Raw genomic sequence first — 22306 nt, forward strand, 5'->3', positions numbered from 1 at the left:
GCAAAGCATATAAATTGTCACTTGGTGACCTGACTTGAATAGGTTTGAATAGAGCTATCCCATCTAGGAGTCTCTAATAATTTCTGTGAGGTGCAGGGAGCATTTGTATGGTCCTGCCTGTGTGGTGACTCATGGACTGTGCGGGAATCCTGACAGACATCCTCTGGGAGGGTAATGGTACCCATGCATCAGCGTGCTAACCACGTTGTTTGTAAACCATCACAGGCACCCCAGCTGGGGCTAAAAATAACCCCATGGGCATCTGAGCCTCTTCATCAAAAACATTATGTGCAATGCTAGAAAATGGGTATTTTTGCATCATGTAATTTGGTTTTATGAAGACCACGAAATGCAAACATTCTCCTATTAATTACTGTATCGACTTTACTCTGTAATTGAGGGATCTGGAGCTGGGGAAAACAGAGAAACAGGATGGAGTAGCAGCCCTGCCAAATCCTGCCTGCTCTTCCTTTTTCTCTGCTTCTCTCTCTCTCCCATCCTCCCCGTTTCTCTCTCTCCCTTCCTCTCTTTGCTCCTATGTTGTTTTTCTTTCTTCTTCTCTTCCTTTCTTTCTCTTTCATGTTAATTTTAGAAGCTACCTTAATACTTTTTCTGTACTAGAGTTACGTAGGTATCACAAGGCATATGTGTGGTGGCCTCTCTGAAACCTGCATTGTGGCAATGATTCTGTCTGGGATAATATAGAAAACAATCTCTCTCTCTCTCTCTCTCTCTCTCTCTCTCTCTCTCTCTCCAACCCCCTCTCTCTGTCTCTCTCTCTCAATCTCTGTCTCTCTTTTTCTTTGTCTCTATCTCTCCCTCTGTCTCTTTCTCCCTCTCTTTCACTCAGTTTTTCTGTCTCTAGTTTTGTTTGTCTTTCTCTGATTCTTTTCTCCTTTCCCTCTCTCTTCCTCCCTCTCCCTGTCACTCTGTCTCTATCTCTTTCTTTCTCTGTCTCTCTTTCTCTAGTTTCTCTCTGTCTCTGTCACTGTTCCTCTATCTCTGTCTCAGTCTCTGTCTCTTTTTCTCTGTCTCTCTCTTTCTCCTTCTCCATCATTATGTCTATTTGTTTCTGTTTCTCTCTGTCTCTCTGATTATTTCCCCCCTCTCCCTGTCTCTCTCTCTGTCTCTGCCGGTCTCTCTCATTTTCTTTCTCTTTTTCCCTTCTCTCTTCCTCTCTCTGTATATCTATCTATCTATAATATTTTGATTTGTACTGTGTGTTTACCTTTATGTTTTGTGGATTTCTGTACACATACATATGCACTCATGTATGTATATGTGTTCTTATTGCTATGTATATCATCACATTTCTTTTTATGTGTGGGTATGTGTCTAGTGTTTGTATGTCCCTATTTGTTTGCATATGTATACATTTTGTATGCAATCATGTCTATGTGCCTGTTTGCATGTATCTGTGTGTGTGGGCTTATGGATATTTGTGATTGTCTCTGTAAGTGTGTATGAGTGTATGCATATGTCTGAACATGCTAGCACATGCTTTTGTATGTATTTATAGACCGGCATGTGATAATAGGGGGGCTTCTTGTGGGCTGAGAACATTGTTTTGGAGTTTGTATCTCACTGACAAGAGAAGTGGGCTATGATCTTTGAATGGAGCAGAGGGGAAGTTGAGGAGAGAGAGCATTGTGGTAAAGTGGCAAGATCATTTGACTGAACAGATCAGGAGACCAGGCTGCTGTTCACAGAAGCACAGAATTTAGAATTAGAAGGGATCAGGGTTTTGTTTCTCTTTCTTTCTAATATTTTTTTTCATTGTGGGAGGATTAGAAAATAGATTTTTATTAACTGAAAAAGTAAATTTACAAAAACATTTGAAAAATGTAAAAACAATCTTGATAAATTTTTTTAAAAATTGAAAGGGACCCCAGAAGCCACTTAGTCTAATCCATCTCTGAAGACGAATGTCATCTACATCTTGTCTCTGCTGATAGCTTAGTGCCAAAGCTCTGTCCCTTGAGATGGATGGAAGACTGGGTTCACAGCCCATTCTGCTGTTTCCCTCCTGCCTGTGTGACCTTGTCTAAGTTATTTAATGTTCCTGGACTTCAATTTTCTCAACTGTCAAATGAGAGCTTTGGGTTGTACGGCCTCAAGACTCTGGATTTCAGATCCTGTGAACTATCTTCCCTCTGGGTTGCCTAAATTAGGGTGAGAGACAATGTGGCATAGCAGATACAGCTGTGGGTCTAGCCCTATGACTTGCTACTTGTGAGACCCCAGGCAAATCACCGAATTTCCTAACTCACAGTTTCCTCATTTGTAAAACAAGGAAGGAGACTAGATGCTTTCTGAGGTCTCTTGCAGCTTCAAGCTCCGTTCTCAGAATGTATGACCTTGAACAGCTTATTTCCTCTTTACCTTCCCCATCTTTAGTATGAACAAATTGGACCAAATGAGGTCCAAGTTCCTTTTCTAATTCTAATTCTAAGATTCCCTCGTATTATAAAGATGAGATTCAGGGGACCATAGGATCATAGATTTAGAACTATAAGAGATCTATGAAGGCATTTGGTCCAACCCACTCATTTTACAGATGAGGAGACTAAGGCACATTATGTGGTTGAATGATTTGTACAAAGTCATGCACATGGTAAGTAATGAAGGTAGGACTGGAAGTTAGATCTTTTGATTTGAAACCTCCTGCTCTTTCTCATGGATTAAATCCTACAGTTTGTCTGAAGAGCCTAAGCAGCACAAAGCTTGGTTTTGTTTTCTGCAACTCCAGAATCTAAAAAGGATTGACAGCTATGAGCATTTATCAATGTTTAATGAATTGAATTGAATTCTCCTTATTGGAGACTGACTCAGTTTTCTCAGCTGTTAAAGAATTTTGTATACTTCCTTCTTCCCCTTCTGCAATACTTCCATTCCAACGGTGGGAGCCTGTGGATGAGGACAGGATCATGTCAGACTTTTTATATTTGCTAATTTAGTTTCCCAGATATTGAATTACTTTTTATAGGAGGTAGTTATCTGGAAGAGAGGAGGAAAATATTGGAGAATGCAGGTGAAATAAAATAAAAGATATCAATAATTTTCTTAAGGAGACATATAAAATAGCATCTGAGATTCTGACTTAAAAATCAGTAATTGGAAAGAAATGTCTATGGGCTAGTTATTATTATTAGTATGTGCCAGGCATTATGCTAAGTGTCAGGGATACAAAAAAAGACAGAATTGTGACCTCAAGAAGCTCACATTCTAATGGTGGAAAAAAAATCTCTGCAAATAACTGTACATATGATATATGTGGAGTAAATGGAAGGTGATCTCAGATGGAAAAGCACTAGCTTAGCAGGACCAGGAAGACTTAGAGGGGCAGCCTCCAGAAGATGAAACTCAACTAAGAATTGAAATTGAAGGAATCCAATAGGTAGAGGTGAAAAAAGCTCTCATTCCACACATGGGGAATGTAAAGATGGAGCCTGAGGATTTGGAACATCTTGTGAGAGCGACAACAAATAGGTGAGCATAGCTGGAGCATAGAATATGTGGAGGTGAATAAGGTACAAGAAGACTGGAAAGGTAGGAACGGACCAGGTTGTGAAGGGCTTGAAATGACAAACAGAAGGTTTAATATCTGATAGTAGAGATAATAAAGAGGTGCTGGAATGGATTGAGTTAAGGAAAAAGGGGGTGATGTGATCAGGCTTAAACTGGCAAAAAATCACTGACAACTGAGTGGAGGGTAACTGGAGTAGGAAGAGACTACGGTAAGAAAGCCAACCAGGTTATTACAATAGTCCAGGTGTGCGATGACGAAGGACTGGTTTTAGAAGGAGCCATATTACATGTTCTCTGTTCCTCATTCCCTCCTCCTACTATTGTGAGATGAAAAGGTATAGAAAACCGAACACTAGAAGTCTGGGGTTTTGCCCAACTTTGAGGATGGTGGGTGGGGTAGTGGGAAGACTTTATGTGTGTCCAGTTCCTTTCAGGGTCAGAGGGGAAGATCCTTGCTGGTTCTTCTCCAAAGTTCCTTTTTCCTTTCTTCCTTAGTAACAGGGAGAGTAAAGATGGCTGAAAGGTTATTTTTTTGGGGGAAAGACATATTAATTTCTCTCAGGCTGAGTACCTTTATATGCTATTGTGTAACTGTCCAAATTAATAGCATGAGGAAACTGCACCATCATTTCATGCCCTTCACAGCGGGGCCCTGGCCCAGAGCCACCTCGCCCTGGCAGAATCTCTAGGGCACGGTCGGGCAAGCCAAGATGCACATGGTTAGAAGTCAGTGCTTTGCCTCCCAGGTGCCCTGTCTTCACTGGGACTTGGAAGGAGCAGCATATGTCCGTGTCTGCTGGACCCAGGAGCTAGCACTTCCAACTATAAACAGGATGCGAAGAAAGCCAAGACCTATGTCTGCTTAACCAGCGTGCTTTGTGACTTTGATTAAACTACTTAATCTCTGTGCTCCTCCTCCAACATTGGCTAATAATGCATGACCATGGTCGTGGCTTTGGGTATTATAGACAAATTAGTAGAAGATGGGCTCTGTAAATGTTTTGAATTTTTAGAAGACAAGGTATGGTACAATGGAAAGAGCAATGGCATAGATTCAAATCTGGGTCTTCCACTTACCCGAGTAAGTGCTTTTTCCTCTATTAAGGATATAGCAAAATATAAGTGGTTATTCATAATATGAGGTCAGTCTGCAACACAGGGAGATTGCAGAGTTCTTTTCACTGATATTTGACCAAAAGTATCTCCCCTACTGATGGCCAAAATTTTCCATCAGTGCTTCATAATTCAAAGAATTGTAGGATTCTCTAACTCATAGCCTTACTGTGCAGCAGCTTTTTAAAATATTATTTTATTTTTTCCCCAGTTACACGTCATGAAAATTTTCAGCATTCATTTTTCGAGGGTTTTGAGTTCCAAATTTTTCTCCCTCCTTCCCTCCCCTCTCTTTTTCTGGACAATTTGATATAGTGTAGACATATTGTGTGCTTGGGAGGTCATTACCCAATCTCTACTTAAACACTTAAAGTAACAGGGAACTCATTACCTGATGTGGAAGCTTGTTGTATATCTCTGTTGCAAAGTCACAGCATTTCAGAACTAGATGGGACCTAAGATAATACAATTGTAAGAGATCTTTAAAGTTATCTACTCCAATTCTCCATTTTACAGGTAAGTAGATGAGTAAACTGATGTGCAGAGAGGTTTAAGTGATAACAGGTAATTAAGTGGAAGAGTTGGGATTTGAATCCATGTCTTTTGATTCCAAATTAATTTTCCTCTTACTAGCCTGCAGCAACAGAAGTCACTTAGCCTGACCTATACCTGAACAAAAAGACCTCATCTATAGCATTCCTCACTAATTATTCAATCATAACTTGAAACTTCTAATGATCTAAAGCTCATTTTCTTCAGTCAGCCCCCACCAAATTTGGACACCTCCAAATGTTAAGGTTTTCTTTTTTTTTTTTGACATCAAGCTTAAATCTACTTCTCTCTACCGTCTATCTTTGTGGTTCTGCCCTCTGGGGCCATGTAGTACAAGTCTGAATTTTCTTTCATATCACAACTCTACCTTTACTTGATTATAGCTATCTTGTCCCCTCTGTGTCTCCTCTGTGTCTCCTCTGTGTCTCCTCTTCTTTGGTGCTTTCTTGTACTAAATCAGAATCTCTGTAGTCAAGCCCCACCCCCTTTAGTACATTAGATTTTCTTGTATCACAGAGCCTCTGAACCTGCAAAGTATTATAGCACTCCTACTGCCCTGAGAGTCTCATCTCCCCTCCCTTAAACCCGCCCAGGGTCTTCCTGGAAGAATGATGGAATTCCATCACTGGATCTGTCCCTCTGTTTTGTTTGCATTGAGCTCATTGGATTCCCCTCAATGACCCTGCCTGACCTCCTAATGTGCTCCTGCCATTTGGGGTTATTGTTCTCTGAGATGTTTCCTGCCCCAATAATCTATGTACAAGTTGAATTTACCAATCCAAGTTTCATCTCATTGGAATTCAGCCAATTTTACCCTAGCATGACCTTTATAGATCCTAATTCTTTTATCCTACATATTAGCTATTTAATTGACTTTATGTCATGTGCAAATTAGAAAATCCTAGCATATGTATAGTCATCTAAATTATGGATAAGAAGGTTGAACAGACCTGGGCCAGGGACAGAGCCTTGAAATACCCCACTAGAGACTTACTTCCAAGTCAGCTCTGCCTCAAGGCTGTTCCATCTAAGTCTTTAATGTATTTTTATCCACTTCACCCTTTTGATCTGGGATGGGATGACATGGCCCCAGGAGCCTTAGCATCTTCTCCCTCTGCTAAATGAGCTTTTTATTTACCAGCACAATTCTGAAAACATGCTGCTCAGAACAGAGATACTGTGCCCTTATACTGCCTTCATTTTTTTGACATCTGCCTTTCCATAGTCCAGCCGACATTCAAAGAAATCCCAAATTGTATTTTTTTTTCACGTGAAAAACTGACAAACCAGGTCTCCTTAGATCAGGCTTGGGGATGATGCAGTGGAAAGAATGCTAAACAGATCTAGAACTACTATTTACTTAGGTGACTTTGGATCACTTAATCCCCCTGGGTTTTGCCCCCTTCTCTTTCAAATGCAGATGATCTCTTAGATAAAAAAGAATAGTGATAGATTTGCAGAACTTGGATTCTGGGTAATCTGGACTTACTACTTACTAATTATGAATTTCCTTCAGTCACTTTCCTCTGGATTTTTTCCAGTTTGTCAATTCCCCATGCCAGAATTACAATCGATATATGGCTGTGTTTTAACCAAGGCAAGTATGCAGAATCTCACCTCCCTTCCTCTAGATGTCAAACTTAGGTTAATGAAACCTAAGATTGTATGAGGGTTTTGCTTTGCTGCCTCATGTGGGTGATTCACTGACCTTTCAGTCCTTTGCAACACCTACGTCTTTATCACACTAACTGCTTTCTAGACATGTCTTGTCCATCTTGTATTTGTGCAAGTGATTTTCCTTTAACTCAAGTTCAAGACTTTTCATTTCTTCCTATTAAATTTCGTCTAAAGTCCTCTTCTGATGTTTTATTATAGCATGGATTCTGAAAGATTAAGCTGCGAACATTCTTGCCAAACTGGAAGGAAGCAGCTAGATCGTGTAGTAGATAGGGTGCTGGGTCCAGAGTCTATCCTCAGCTAGCTTTGTGACTAAGGGCAAGCCACTTAACCTCTGTAAACTGAGGATAATAATAGCATCTACTTCCCTGGGATGATGTGAGATTCAAATAAGATAATCATTGTAAAATATTTAGCATACAATAAGTACTACATAAATGTTAATTATTATTATTCTGGATATGTTAATGAACTTTTTTCCTGAGGATTAGCCTAGCTAAGTTTAGAAATACTTACAACTCAAAGGGTAGCCATCAAATCTTGAATTATTTTGGCCGTATCAATTCATAAAGCCATCCACGAATGTATAGAAGGACTGCAGTCTGCATCAGTAAGAGGGAGCACCTGTATCAGTTAAATTGCAGGTCTTTGATGTGTTCGATTAAACTTCATCTTTTTGGATTCAGCCCATTTCCCAGTCTATCAAGGCCTTTTCAAATTCTGATTCTTTTACCCAATATATATGCAACTTCACTAAACTTCATTTCATCTACAACTTTGAAAAACTCTCCATCTACACTATTATCCAAATCATTGATGAGAATATGAAATAGACTTGGGCCAAGGCTAGAGCCCTGTAGCTCTCCACCAGAGACCTCTCTGTAAGTTAATGCCAAACCATGAATGACCAGTTTGTCTTTAGGTCCAGTTGTCTTAAGTTCTGAATTCACATAACTGTGAAATCACAGAGTTTGTAACTTTTTATCCTGCTCAAGTATTTGAAAGATTTTTGCCAAATTTTTGCTGAAATCAGGGTATACGATATCTGTGACATTTCCCTGACCTAAGGAAATGAATTTGATATGGAGTCAGTTGTCCCTAATGAACCCCTAGTGCATTGTGGTGATCACTGCATCCATTTCTAAGGCTCACAAATATCCTGTTCATAATCTGTTGGAGACTTTTTACCAGCCATTTACCAGGATAGAACTCACTGTTCTATCCATCAGGAAGTATTTATTAAGTGCTTTCTATGGGCCAGACATTGTCGTAGGCCCCTTTGGTTTACAAATAAAGTAAAATGCTTCCTGCTGCCATCAAGGAATTTTTATTCTACTAGCATGTAGCATTTAATATTCTCTGAGGACTTTTGAAAATGGCTGCCATCAGTCACAGATTTAGAGCAAGAAGGGAACTTAGAAATTATTTAGTCCTATTTCCCAATTTTACAATAATGAAACTATGTCCCAGAGAAGTTAAAGCACCTAGTCCAAGACCATGTGTCTTCACATTCTAGGTACAATGCTCATTCTATTAAACTACCTTCTTCCTAGTTGGTTCCTACCCACTAGTACCTTCCCTCTGAAACTACTTTCCATTTAGACCATGCATCTTGTACACATATAATTGTTTGCTTATAGTACCTCTCATTATCAGTAAGCTTTGAGGGCAGGGACTGTGATTTTGCCCATTTTTATATTCCCAGTGATTAACACAGACCTGGCACATAGTAGCTACTTAATAAGTGCTTGTTGACTAACTTCTATGGAATATCTTCTGTGCTACTTGATACCTCAGAAATAGTGATTCTGCCGTGTTATCCAAGTTTGTCCGGTTCCGGTGCCTTGAGGAAACTCCATGGTCTGTTATCAATGGCTCACTTGCCGGTAGTTTAGATGATCTGTTGACTGCTTTTTGTTACAGCCTTCCCTTTTAGAGAATCATTCACAAGAGAGAATTCATTGAAATGGAGACAGTGATCACTGCAATGCACCAGGGGTTCATTAGTACCGACTCATTCCATATCTTGATCTGGAATGGAGCACAGAGGCCAACTAATCATTTCACAGATGAGAAAACCAAGGCCCAGGGAATTGAAGGGAATTACCCAAATTCACGTAGGTAGTGAGAATAAGACTTGGGATTTGAGCCCAAGTTCTCTGGCTGTAGAATCAATACTCTCCACCACATCACTCCAACAAACATTCTCCTTGACAGATAAAAGAGTGACTCTCTCAAATGCTTTTCTAAAGATGAGACACATAATCTCTGCAACATTTGCCCAACCTGTGAAGCAACTTACCTATCAACAAAGGAAATAACATTAATTTGACTTGACTTCTATTTTTGTGCTTAGTTCTTTTTTGTAATAAAGAACATGGCTTCTAATTTAACCTATACTATTCCCATTGATTGCCCTAAGTGGTCACAAGCCATCTGTTTAATCATTTCTAGAATCTTGCTTGGGACCAGTGTCAAATTCACCAACCTATAATTTCTGTAATTCCCCTTCTACCCTTTTAGAAAATTGAAACATTTGTTCATCTCTAGTTGGATATGTCCCTTGCTCCCCATAATTCTTCAGAGATTACTGAGAGTGGTTCAGAGTTCACATTTGCAAATGTTTTCATTTTTTCTAGGATGCAATTTCTTTGACTTATTGAGAGAAGCCGGTTGAACTTTTAGTACTTCATCATCTATCTTATATTCGGATTTTCCCTCAGTTTTATTTGCTCTGCTCCTTCCTAATCAGAAGAGTCTTCTTCTTGATAAGGGAACATGAGGTAGGGCAGGGGAAATGAAGGTTGAACAGTTCCTCTTTTTCAGCATCACTATTAACATTGTCATACCCTGAGTGTTGTTAGAGCCAGCTCCAACTGGATACAGTTATTAAACTTTCAGTGTGAGCACTTGGACATCTCAGAAATCAGCAAATGCCACAAATCAAGGTTTGCTTTATTGCTGCGTTGATTATCTAGACTTAAAAAGATGGTGGGGAAATGTTAATACAGTATATTCAAAGTGTGTCTTTCTGTACGTTCTTTCTAAGCAAGTTGTTAAACATTTCCCAGAACAATGCTGATTGCATCTGCCTCTGAGCAGTGTTCTCTGTTGTTTTTCTCCTTTTTATTAATAATAATTCAATTTATGTAGCATTTAAAATTGAGTAAAGCACATCTCTCTCAATCATCCTTTGAGGTATATGATTCAAGTATTACTTTCATTTTACAGATAAGGAAAGTATGGTATAGAAAGGTTAAGGACTTCTCTGTGATCACATAGCTAGAAGCATCAAAGCAGGGACTGTGTCCCTTTCCTCCTATTGCTGTGCTGGTTATTCCTAGAATATTTTATTTCCTAAACCATTCTGTACTTTGTGCCTCTCCCTGTTCCATACCACTCTTGACTTTGCCCTGGGTTACATGCACCTTCTTGCGTTTTATATACATTCCAAGTTAAATCGAATCTCCTTGGAGCGCTCCCTTTGTCGTCACATCTCAGTGGCTTTCTTCTTTTATTGCTCAGCAGGCTCAGTCTCCATGTGCTGTCTTTCCTGTGGGTAAGCATTGCCCTCTCCAGATTGATAATTTAAAATTATGTCCACTTAACTGATTTTACACACACACACAATCTCCCACCTGAGTAGAGAGGAGGAAAGTATCTCACTGGAAGGACCAATTTAGCAACGAGAACCTTGGGCAAGGGCATGAAAGAAACACTCAAAAGGGGAGGAAAAAACCATAAAAAAGAGTCTTCGGGTATATTCCTGATCTGTGGTAAAGCACTCCAAGCTTGTAATGGTCCGATCAGCAGAGTCAGATACATGTGCTTTGATTCTTTTGGTCCAACCAACCATTCAGGGTTGATTAAGGCAGAATCTACCTCAGGCACGTGAGGTGTTAGCTAACAGCCAGACCTCCAGCCATATCTTGACTGACTTCTGTGAAGCAGAAACACGGTAGTGTCAACTGGACTGAATAGACTTTAAGGGACAGCCCTCTCCTCACCCCTTCCTGCTCTCTCTCCTATTTGCTCTTTCTCCAGTCCCTGCCTATGGATATCCCTGTCCTCCTAGCCCTTTCTCTGGGATTGGGAGTCTTGCATCTTTGAATACCCTGCCATTTGGCCTGATTTCCCTGTTAGTTGTGGGGCTGGGGTACCCAGAAATCTTTCAGGGAAGTGGCTGCCTCGTTGGGCAGCTGGGCAGCCTTCTGCATGTGAAAGATGGCCCCAGGGGCAGTGTAGTTGCAATGTCATCCAAGTTCATGGAGGCTGTTTGGGTTAGACACTTAGTGCTGAAGTAGAAGCAAAGGGCACTGAGGGGAATAACCAGCCTGAGCTGTCACTTGTTCGTATGATAATTAGTGTCATAAACATCCACCCTGGGAACAGCACGCCCTGGAGGAGAAGGGTCTCTGGAACCTTTGCCCACTTTCCCTTAAGTGAACTAACCCTTTCTTCTTTCTTAGTGTCATGATTATCCTTTTCAGTTACCCCCTCCTTCCCCTGAACCTAACTTGTACCCATCCTGTATCCCAAGCCAATTTGTCTTCTCCTGGCAACCAACACAAGACATGTTTATTCTCATCTCCAAGGGCTTTTGTGTCTTTTATTTAACCTGTCCCTTCTGCTTCTCCATATCTATATCCTGCAAGGGACCAACTCAAGTGCTGCCTTTCCTCATCCTGCTCTCCCAGCTGCACTGAGCATTATCCCCTTCAAGTGCTGCAGCTCTCAGACCCCAAAACCCTCATTCTAATAGCTTCTGTTTAATAAGGATGGGACTGGACTTCAGATTTCTTTGGTATAAGGAACAACCCCTATCAATAAAAGTTACTACCTTCCCTGCAGCTTCTAATCTTGAGAGAGTTGCCTAGAAAACTGAGAGTTTAAGTGGTTTTCCCAGGAACATACAACCAGCAGGTATCACAGCTGACCTTGAATCAGGTGGGTCTTGAATGCATCAGAAGTTGACTTTTCCAGCTCTGAAGCCAACTTTCTATCTATTAAAGAAGGCTACTCTTTTATTTAATGTAGTTTTATAATTTTTGTGTCTGTAACTTCCTTCTGGAGGGCAAGAGCCTCTTCTTCTCTTGTCTACTTATACAACGCTAACACAGAACTGGGCACACAGTCCCTAGTTAACAAAGACTGGTTGATGTGAGTGGAATTCATTCATTCACATATCAATAAGTTCTATATTGGACACCTTACAAATTGTTCACCAAATTTGGTGAGGAAGTCATGGAGTCTCCTGGGGGTTTCCTGTTCTAAAAGCCATTCTTGGAGTGAGATGATTTTTCCACATTGCCTGCTCTCTCTCCCAGATGTCCCTGTTTGTTTATTTTCACACTGATTTTCTCTCTGTGGAGAGACAGACATAGCCAGTAAGGGGTCCTGTCAGCTTGGGATTGAGGGAGAAAACTGCTTCTCACTTGTACTTAATTAGGTACCTGTCTTATCTAAACTTGGAATCACAATCAGCCTAGCACAGAACTCTTCTGAGAGCAGGTACTTATTAAATTTTTTTGGATCTAATCTAATTGAATTGAATTGAATCTAACCGAATTGAATTGAAAGGCCTCCTGAAAGGGTAAGATTTAAGATTTGAGGAAATGGAAGAGTAGGATCTCCACAGTCAATGTGAAGGTTTCTGTGATTTTCCTCTCCCCTCATCTGCCTTGTTGATGTCTCTATTTCTATATTTCTTTACGTTTCACTCATAATTCTCTTGGTATTTTTCTCTACCTGTCTATTTCTATCCTTTTTTTTTTAAGTGCATTGCCTTGTTGTCTCTCTCTCTCTCTCTCTCTCTCTCTCTCTCTCTCTCTCGTTGTCTGAACAGCTCTGTCTTGGGGTTGCTCCCTAAGTGACCTGTCTCCCACTCTCTGCACAGGTTTTACTGGGACCTGACCATGCTGCTTCTGATGGTGGGGAACCTGATTATCATCCCTGTGGGTATCACCTTCTTCAAGGATGAGAATACGACACCTTGGATTGTCTTCAATGTGGTCTCAGACACTTTCTTCCTCATTGACCTTGTCCTCAACTTCCGGACAGGCATTGTTGTGGAGGATAATACGGAGATAATACTGGACCCTCAAAGGATCAAAATGAAATACCTGAAGAGTTGGTTTGTGGTGGACTTCATCTCCTCCATCCCTGTGGACTACATCTTCCTTATTGTGGAGACACGCATAGACTCTGAGTTCTATAAGACGGCGCGGGCTCTGCGCATTGTCCGATTCACCAAGATCCTGAGTCTCCTTCGCCTCTTGCGCCTTTCTCGCCTCATCCGCTACATCCACCAGTGGGAGGAGGTGAGTCAGGGGCACCATGTGGCTGTCCTCGGCCAACAGAATGAGCTGGGTTATAAGGAAAGGAAATATAAGGAATGTAAACTATCAGAATATGACGTGCTGATTTTTTTTTTCTCCTTCCTTCATTGGCTTTGAAATCAGAGTACATAGATACCTGTTTAATCATGAGCAAGTCACTAGATTTCAGTCTGAAGGAGTGTCTAAGGGTAAGGACCTTCAGCACCTTCCTTTGGACAGCTCCGACACCCATCAGCACAGGAGATAGGAAAGATGAAGGGAGATCATTATCCCACAAGTGGAAATAAAAATACAGTGTATGTTTTCCATGTGATCTGGCATCCAGGGAGGCCATCTCCCTATTCATTATGACCACATTGCCTCTTTTCACATAGATTATTCCATTTAATCTTCATAACAGATTGTTTTCTCTTTTTTAATAATGAAGAAACTGAGGTTGGTTTATTTGTCCAATGTCACACATGTCACCAAGGTCTTCTGATAATCATAGGATCAGAGTTTCATAGATTTAGAACTGGAAGGGACCTTAATGGCTATCTAATCCAATCCCCTCATTTTACAAACCAATCAATCAATCAAAAAACATTTATTAAACACCTATTCTGTGCCAGGCTCTGGGATAGACACTAAATGAGGAATCTGTGATTCTGTGATATCAAGTGACACCGTGATGATAAATAGCACCAGAGTTACCCAGGTAGAGACATGGGTGATATCTGAACCCAGATGCTCTGCCTCCCAAACCAATGATCCCTTCCTTGTGCCATGTCTACTAAGAAAATACTAATAATCTATATTATTTATATAACACTTTATGGCTTACAAAGCATTTTACATTTATTATTTCATTTGATCCTTGCAACAATCTTGAGAAGAAAAGCCAGTAATTCCTTTTTATTGATAAGAAAAGTGATATCGAGAGAAGTTAATTGGTTTATCCAAGGTCAAATGTCTGAGGTAGGATTTGAACTCAGACCTTTCTGGCGCCAGGTCTAGCACTATATCCACTATGTCACTTAGCTGGCCCTTCAAAAAGAAATGGCTAAGTAAAAAAGCATATAGATGTCTTTATTCATTCCTTTGCTTGATTGTCCTTGGACAATTAATCAGTAGACCCTTAGGGTCTGGTACCAGGAGTTCTCTCTTTCCTGTTAAAATCAGGAAAATGCCCAAGATAATGAAGAGTGGCAGAGGATGATACAAGCTGCCCATGCCTCTGGCTAAATTAGTAAACCAGAAAGAGAGGAAGCAAAGGTTGGAGACATATTTCCTTCACCTTTGAGCCCTTGCTGATCATAATGGCTTATTTTCTGCTGTAAAGAAGTAGTTGTTATCTACCTCTGTGAGAATGAGATGGTGAAGCATATTCTTGCATTTTCACAGGGTCCACAAGTCACATAAAGGGAATAATGGTACTCCCTGGGGTCTCTTATATAAATATCTCCTTATCATTATTACCCCATATTGCTTACTCTTGTCCTTACCATTATCCTCTGGACTCTCTCTCCCATTCTATTCCTTATCTTATATTTCCAGTTCTTTTTTCCTTCCTAATTCTTCCCTCATCTTTCTAGCTTATCCCCCCACTTTTCTGTTTCTATCTCTCTCTCTGTCTTTTTCTATCTCACTGTCTCCATCTATCTATCTATCCTCCTCCCACACACACACTCAGCTCCTTTGGGTTCCCAAACAGATAAATGAACAGTTGATATTGTCACTCATGGAGGCGACACCTCATAGAGGCCCAAGCCCTCCAAGGTCAAGTGTTGAAGGACTCAGCTTCCAAGTGCACCACTATCATGTGCGGGACGTGGTCACAGAATGTGCAAGCTGGAAAGGATCATAAGGGTCTAGAGACATTGAAGTCTAGAGACATTAAATGATTTGCTCAAATTCATACAGTCACTAAGTGATAAACTTGAAACCCAGGCCTTACGATTCCAAAGTTAGCAGACTTTCCACTATATCATTTTGTCTTCTTATTTATCTACACCTCCCACCCGTCCTTCACTTTCCTGATTAATCTTACTTGTATGATCATGAGAAAAGGTCAGAGGGAATGCAGTACAGTGCTCTCATTCAGAGATCCTGAATTATGTCGCCCTGAATAAATCAGCTGTCACTAAGAACTAGTAAGTCCTTCTGATGAAGCTCCCTGTCTCCCTCTATCAGTGCCCACCCTTCCTCCCCTTCTCATCTGCTACAATTTCCATCTTCTATTCCTCCTTTCATTTCCAGAGGCATCTTAGTGTTTTGTCCTGTAGTTACAGAGTGAATTAATAGCAGAGTTGGAACTCAAAGCGATGTCTTTTGTTTCATATGTGGGAATAGTTGAGGATGGGTAGAGGGAACATGTGTGGTGTTACCTGTGAGGATTGACCCTCAGGAAGAGAAGTTCTAAGCTCCTCTGGGATGAGACTGGTTATTGATGTAGAAAAGAAAATCTTTGTCTTTGCGAGATGAAGGATTAACGGACAAATGAATAAATGAATGAATGAAAGAGCAGTATATTAAGCACTTACTCTGTGCCAAGTATTGTGCTAAACACTGGAGAAACTGATAGAAAAGTAAGGCATTTCCTGCTTTTAAGGACTTCATATTCTACATGTAGGAGACTTTCACTTCAGGGAAAATGGAAGAATCCAGTTTCCAAAGGGTGCAGCTTTAAGGAAGATGATGAGATCCAAGAGTGCATTTTTAGAGTACATTGAAAGGTTGGGCACCACCTGGGGGCCTGCAGGACAATGACAGCCCAGATGGCAGGGCTCAGTGATCCTCCGTATTACTGGAAGGATTGAGGTTGGTTATTTCATGCTCAGCCAAGTGGCATTAGTTGCTGTGCTGCTCAGCAAGATGGAGAGGACTTGGCTAGAAGAAATTAGCCTATTACCACCTGAAAGGGAGTACACGAGGGCCTGAGGGTTGGAGTTGAGCAAGGGTTCCCTCTCACACAGATGGGGATGGGGCTTGGGTTTCAATGTTCAGTCAGATGGGGAAAAGAAGAAAGGAGTTTTGAAGGATGTTTAGGAGATGAGCGCTCCATTGTGAAAGCAACTGTTGGGTCAACTGAGCCTTGATAAAGAAGAAAAAGCCAATATGTATAATATACACATGTACTAACACAGATACATGTGCATGTTTATAAACATAGTATTTGATCGCGTGTATATTCCTGTGCCATAGAGTTCTATTGTACTGCCTCTAAAGACTATCATGAAGTTGACCTTGTATTTCTAACTCCAAGCCAGGCAAGTGGACAGTTCTGGCAGGTCTGCCATATTGGAAAAGTTTCAAGCATAGGCCAGTGACAGTCCATCTGCTGTCCCAAGCCTGGATAACTGTAGAGTTGTGCATCACCCATGGGCTAGTAACTCGGTGATGGAGCCTGTTTCGTAGCAGCACATGAAACAAAGGAAAATTTAGAATGTCATTTCACAGCATCTCAGAGATGGAAGGACCTTAAGAACAAAACATTGTAACCTGCACTTCTTTAATGTACCTGACAACAGGTCACCCAGCTTTGCTCAAAGACTTCTAGTGAAGGGAAGCTCACTACTTCCTGAGGCAGCCCTTTCCACTTCTGAGTAGTTCTAATTCAGAAGTTTTTCATCTTTTTTTGTTTCATTTGTCCTTTGAAAAAGTCTGGTGAATTCTTTGTCCCCTTTCTCAGAATAATGTTTTAAATGTACAAAATGCATAGTCAAATAAAAAAGGCCAGTAAAGTTGAAATATAGTTATCAATTTTTTAAAATTCATGGACCTCAGATTAGAGACTCGTCTCCTAATGTCTAGGAAGTTCTTCTTAACCTTAGTCCCCATGACACCCCATTTTTTCCTGCAATGATAATGACAGATAGGCATCAAAGGGGAGAAACTTATTAAGAATTTCATGATTTTTAGACCATCTATAAACATGAACTTAGCTTTAGATCTTCTAAATATGAGATCTTTACATGGTGGTCAGTGAGGTCACAGACCAGCAGAAGACCTAAATCCCATATGTGTTGATGTTCACACTATAAACAAAATACAACAAAATAAGAAGTCACTGCTAAATTGAAGGATGGCTCCCAGATTCTCCTTGGAAAGACAAATGAAAAAGTTGGATAAATTGGATTTATTTAAAGGCAAAAAAGAAGTATGATTTCCTGGGATCTTTGGTCATCTTGTATTTGCAGGGCTCATGGTAAGCATTTGCAAAAAAAAAAAAACCCCAAAAAGCAGACCATGAAAATAACTGCAGTTGTGAATAAAAAAGCTTTAATAAAAAAAAAAGAAAAGAACTACAGCTGATATGCAACATCTATTACAGAGGATGAGGAAGTGGAGAAGTTCTATAAAGGACTTAATAGAACCCTCCAAATTAAATCATTGTATATTTTAATACTCAGTGACTTGAAAAAGTGGCTATAAGGAAAGATAACATTAAAAAAAGTTGAAAAATATGGTTTGGCAATAAGAAACAAAAGAGGCCAATAGCCCAAAGACTATTAGATTATATGAAAGACTTGTATGATGAATTTTTTTTAAGAAGAGTCATGTTGCACTGGATTTTGAAAACACCAGAAAAATCACAACAAAAAGAAATCAATTCTATTTCTACAGACAAAAATGACTGATTACTGATTGATTTTCAAAACACTTATCTGTGATCTCTTAGACTATCACCTTGTTAAAGCAAAGATAAATCAATACTAAAAGAAAAAATAAAAATGAGAGGCCATAATGTCAAATTAGGGCAACTATGATTTGGCCATTAAGATGTTGGGAAATGGATAAAAGAATAAATACTAATAGACATTTCCTAACAATATTTATCTCGTATAAATCAACACAATGAGGAGAGCCAAAAGTCCTGGAAACCATCTGAGCCAATTCATGAAGGAAGTCCTTAATAAATGGCAGCCAAGAGCTAGAATAGATTAGATTAAAATATAAATTGATTTATATAATTTCATGGACAGTGATGGTGGGAGATTATTGCTTTATTAGACAGTGAAAAGCATTTCCCAACTAGCTCCTAAACGTGTCCACAAAACTCATCTTCATCTTCCTCATCTACCTTTCATAGGAAACTTGACCCAGCCCTGGGACCCTGGCTCTGAGAGGTGAACTTTCACCTTATTTTGCATAGAAATAAGCCTTTTTCCTAGGAAACTTCCAACTATATTGCTAGATACCTCTTGTTGCTCAACCTTCTGAATTCCCTTTTATATGTTGTCTTTTCCTCTTAAAATATAGACTTCTTAAGGGAAGGGACTATTTTGTTTGCTTGTGTTGATATTCCCAGTACTGAGCCCAGTGCCTGGCCCATAGTAAACACTTAATGATGGACAGGTAGGCAGTCCAGCAGAGAGAGTGCCAGGCCTGGAGTTAGAAATATTAGAGTTCAAATTTGGCCTCAAATAATGTATTAGTTATATGACTCTGAGCAAGTCACTTAACATAGTTTGCCTCATGCAAAACGAGCTAAAAAAGAAAATGGCAAACCATTCCACTGCCTTTGCCAAGAAAACCCTAAAAGAGGTCAGAAAGAGTCAAACGTTACTGAAATGACTGAACAAAGAAGCCCTTAATAAATTATATTAGCATTCAAGTTTGCAGAAAACTTGCTGAGAGATCTATCTAATCAAAATCTTCCTAAGGGCCTTTAAATTGGAAGAAGAGCCAAGAGATAGAAAATGGAAAAGCTCTCTATGGATTTGTATAACTCTTTTTCTTCATCAATAACTATAACCACTTTTAGACTGCTAATTTTGCTTTTACAGGAAGGAGAAGCAGGAGAGAGGATACTAAAGGTTTATGAGGTAGCCTTATCTTGGACCTCATTATTCCCCTAAATAGGTGATAATAACTACTGTCCCAAATTTCTCCTTTTCAATCAATTTTTGAGAAAAAATCTGCACATGCATTGAAAGTATCTTTAATGAAGGTAGATGAAAGCTCCTTTGTAGCTTTTCACAAATGATAGAACATAAAAGACTGAAAAGTATAGAGGGTGCGGGATTAAGCTGTATTCATTGTTTGCTGACTATTAAAAAGTATTTGATTTGGTAGGAAAAACAGGTCTCTTCAAGACTCTTGTCCAAAAGGATAGTTCTCATGCGTGTCAAAATCATACCAGATTCCTTGTAAAATGTAAAAGCATAGATAATGTTATTTGGCCACCTTCTGATTATAAATGTCAAGCAAGACATAAAACAGCGGACATCTTCCTATTATGTTTGCTCCAGTCACAGAAGATGGTTTGTCCAGAATCCAAATAGGAGAGGGATTCCCTCTTAATAATGAGGTCTTCCAGAAACCCTTGTGTGTTGATTGATAGACTACCATTGTTGGCTGATTTTATCAAACCCTGGAACACTGTAATGTCTCTTAAATGAGATCCTTAGTAAGTCAAAAATAAGTGTAATCCTTCATAGAAGAAAGGTCAAGTGGATCTGAAGAAAGCCCATTGTGCAGATTAACAACCCTTAGAGCTATTCTCCAGATCTCTTTGCAGCATCTAACTCTGTTGACCACTTTTTCCTCCGGATATTTTCTTCTCTCTGCTTTTTTTTTAATGAACTCTACTCATCTTTGTTTTCTGCTTCTCTTTATAACTGTTCTCAAATCTCTTTTGCTGGATTCCATGCCCCGTAATTTCCCTGAAGACTGTCTTCTGGGCCTTTTTCTCTTTTCTGTCTGTCCTCTCACTTGGTCATCTCATTAGCTCCCATTAGTTAAAGATCATTTCTCTTCAAGTGATAAATGATTTCTAGATCTATTCCCTGCCACACATTTGTGGTCCATCACATTGACTAACTGCCTATTTCTCACTCCATTTCTGATCACCATGCCTTTCCAATTGCTATCCTCCAGATTTGAGATCCTCTTCTTTCCAAACTCCAACTCTTAGAATCCTGGCTTCCTTCAAGACTCAGCTCCTTACTCCAGGAAATCTTTTCTGGTTCCCCCAGTTACTATCACCATCTCTTTGATATTTCCTGCCCTCTACCCTGTATTTATCTTGAATGTTCTGATTTATGTGTTGTATCCCTAATTAGTTAGGACGTTTCTTGCAGGACAGTGTCTGATTTTGTTTTTAGTTCATATCCTCATCATTTAGCGCAATGTCTGGCACATAGTAAGCATTTCATAAATGTTCTTGTTTGATTGGTTGGTTGATAAGGAAGCAGGAGAGGATTGACTCCAAAAACAGAACTCTCTTCTCCATACCATTTCCATGAAAGGACTAGGACTAGGCTCCCATTCTTTCCTGGGCAGAAATCCCAGAGCATGTATTATTATTGGGCTGAGGACAGAGATAGGAGACATAATGACTGAGTGGGGAGCTCCCACAGCCAGGCAGTCTGGGTGGTGAAGGGCTTGGTTCTATATTCTTGATAAGCCGTTGGGTGTTACGGAAGCTACTCAAGTCTACTGGGACTGCACAGAATTGGCAAAACCATTTCCACACTCATTTGCTCCAAAGATGAATGTGGTTCCTGTTGCAATTCCCCAAGAGGCTGAAGTTCTTTCTAAATATCCCCATTTTCTTCCTTCCTCTCCTATTTAAGATATCAGCATCTCCTCAGCCCCCACTGTCAGAACCCAACCAAAAAGGAATCAGCAATTAAGGTATGTTAGATATGGAATAAATGTTAGAGACCCACTAATTAAAGCCCCTTCATTTCATGCTGGAGGAACAGGAGACACAGTTGTTAGATCAGGTAAAAAGGGACACGAACCAGGATTTGAACATAGTCTAAGCTAAAGGCTTTGCCCGTCATTATTTTGAGGTAGAGGCCGTTTCATTCGTACCTCTCTCTCTCTTTAAGCCTTCTGCCCAAATGTTTTCCCTTCCTAAGCAGCTGGGCTACAATTATTTCCCCAGAAATCAGTCCAACAAGAATTCCAGAATCCTTGTGTCTTAACTCTTGGGGATGGACCCAAATAATGACAATAATACTCAATGTTCATATCGCAAAGGGGTTTGTAAACATTTAACTTGTTCCTCATACAATCCTGTAGATGCAAGGATTATACAATTGTTGCTATCCCCATTTTACAGATGAGGAAACTGAGGCACAAGCCATTAAGCAACCTGCCTTTGGTCATATGGTCAGTGACTGACAGAGGCTAGGTTTAAGGTGACTGAAAGGACAGAGCTTACTCTAACCACCGTACCACATTGCTGCTTGTCCCTTCCAGTATGGACATTTGGTGAGTCTGTGACACTGAGGGGGATCCCCTCCTCTCATCTCTCAGAGCCCTTCCAGCCGGGCCGGTTGTGTCCCCCACTTCCACGCTGGGGCTGAGCTTTCCTTGGAGTTGCCGCCTGCTTTGGAGGCTATCACGTGGCCAGGAATTGCCGGCTCACTGCAGTCCAGGCCGATTACATCTATTGCTTCTCCCTTATCTCCTCAGAGCCCAGCCACTCTATCCTCGGCGGAAATTACATTGCCCGAGCCTGGATTGCTCTTCACAGAGTTCCTTGTCACCTCGCGCTCTGCTGGGCGATGGCCAATCACTGCTGATGCTTCTATGATTAGTGCTGGTGTCTCACGGAACTGCTGCCCGGCCCTCGGGGAGGGAGAGAGGGCTTCCCCTGCCTCTCTTCCTGTTACCCTGGGCATCTCATCTGCCCTAACTCCCCCTGGAAGGGGAAGCTCAGCCCTCTTTGTCTGGGGCTCCTGGAACTCCTGGGTTCCCAGGCACCCTCCTCTGCAGCCTGCCTCTGGCTATTGACCGTCTGTGTGATCTTAATTGAGTCCTTTTTCCTCCATGGCTGTCTCCTACACTATATAAATCTCTCAGGCTTCTAGCATCCTACAACTTTTTTTTAGCTCTGATTTTGCTTATTTGTGAGGGAGGAAACTCCCTCATCGAAGATCAGCACCTGTTGTACAAACTTAGTCTTTGAAAGTTGTCTGTGGTATTGAAGGGGTCACCCGGGCAGCATGTGTCAGGGATAGGATTTGAACGCAGTTCTTCTGAGGTTAAAGGCAGATTTTTCTGTACTACACTATTCTGTCTCAAAATTCTATGATGATGTATGTAAAAGCACTCCAAGCCCTACAGAAATGGCAGCCTGTTTGTGGGGCTGTAGGAAGAGT

General features: G+C 40.5%; 1 protein-coding gene across 1 annotated transcript in view; it reads left to right on the forward strand.

Moving 5' to 3' along the window:
* HCN4 (hyperpolarization activated cyclic nucleotide gated potassium channel 4) overlaps positions 1 to 22306 on the forward strand; it is a 118730-nt gene that overhangs the window by 38703 nt on the left and 57721 nt on the right. The window contains 1 exon segment of the mRNA XM_031949378.1: positions 12767 to 13190. Coding sequence (XP_031805238.1) covers positions 12767 to 13190 — 424 coding nt within the window.

Source organism: Sarcophilus harrisii, chromosome 2 (assembly GCF_902635505.1).
Source record: "Sarcophilus harrisii chromosome 2, mSarHar1.11, whole genome shotgun sequence".
Taxonomy (NCBI): domain Eukaryota; kingdom Metazoa; phylum Chordata; class Mammalia; order Dasyuromorphia; family Dasyuridae; genus Sarcophilus; species Sarcophilus harrisii.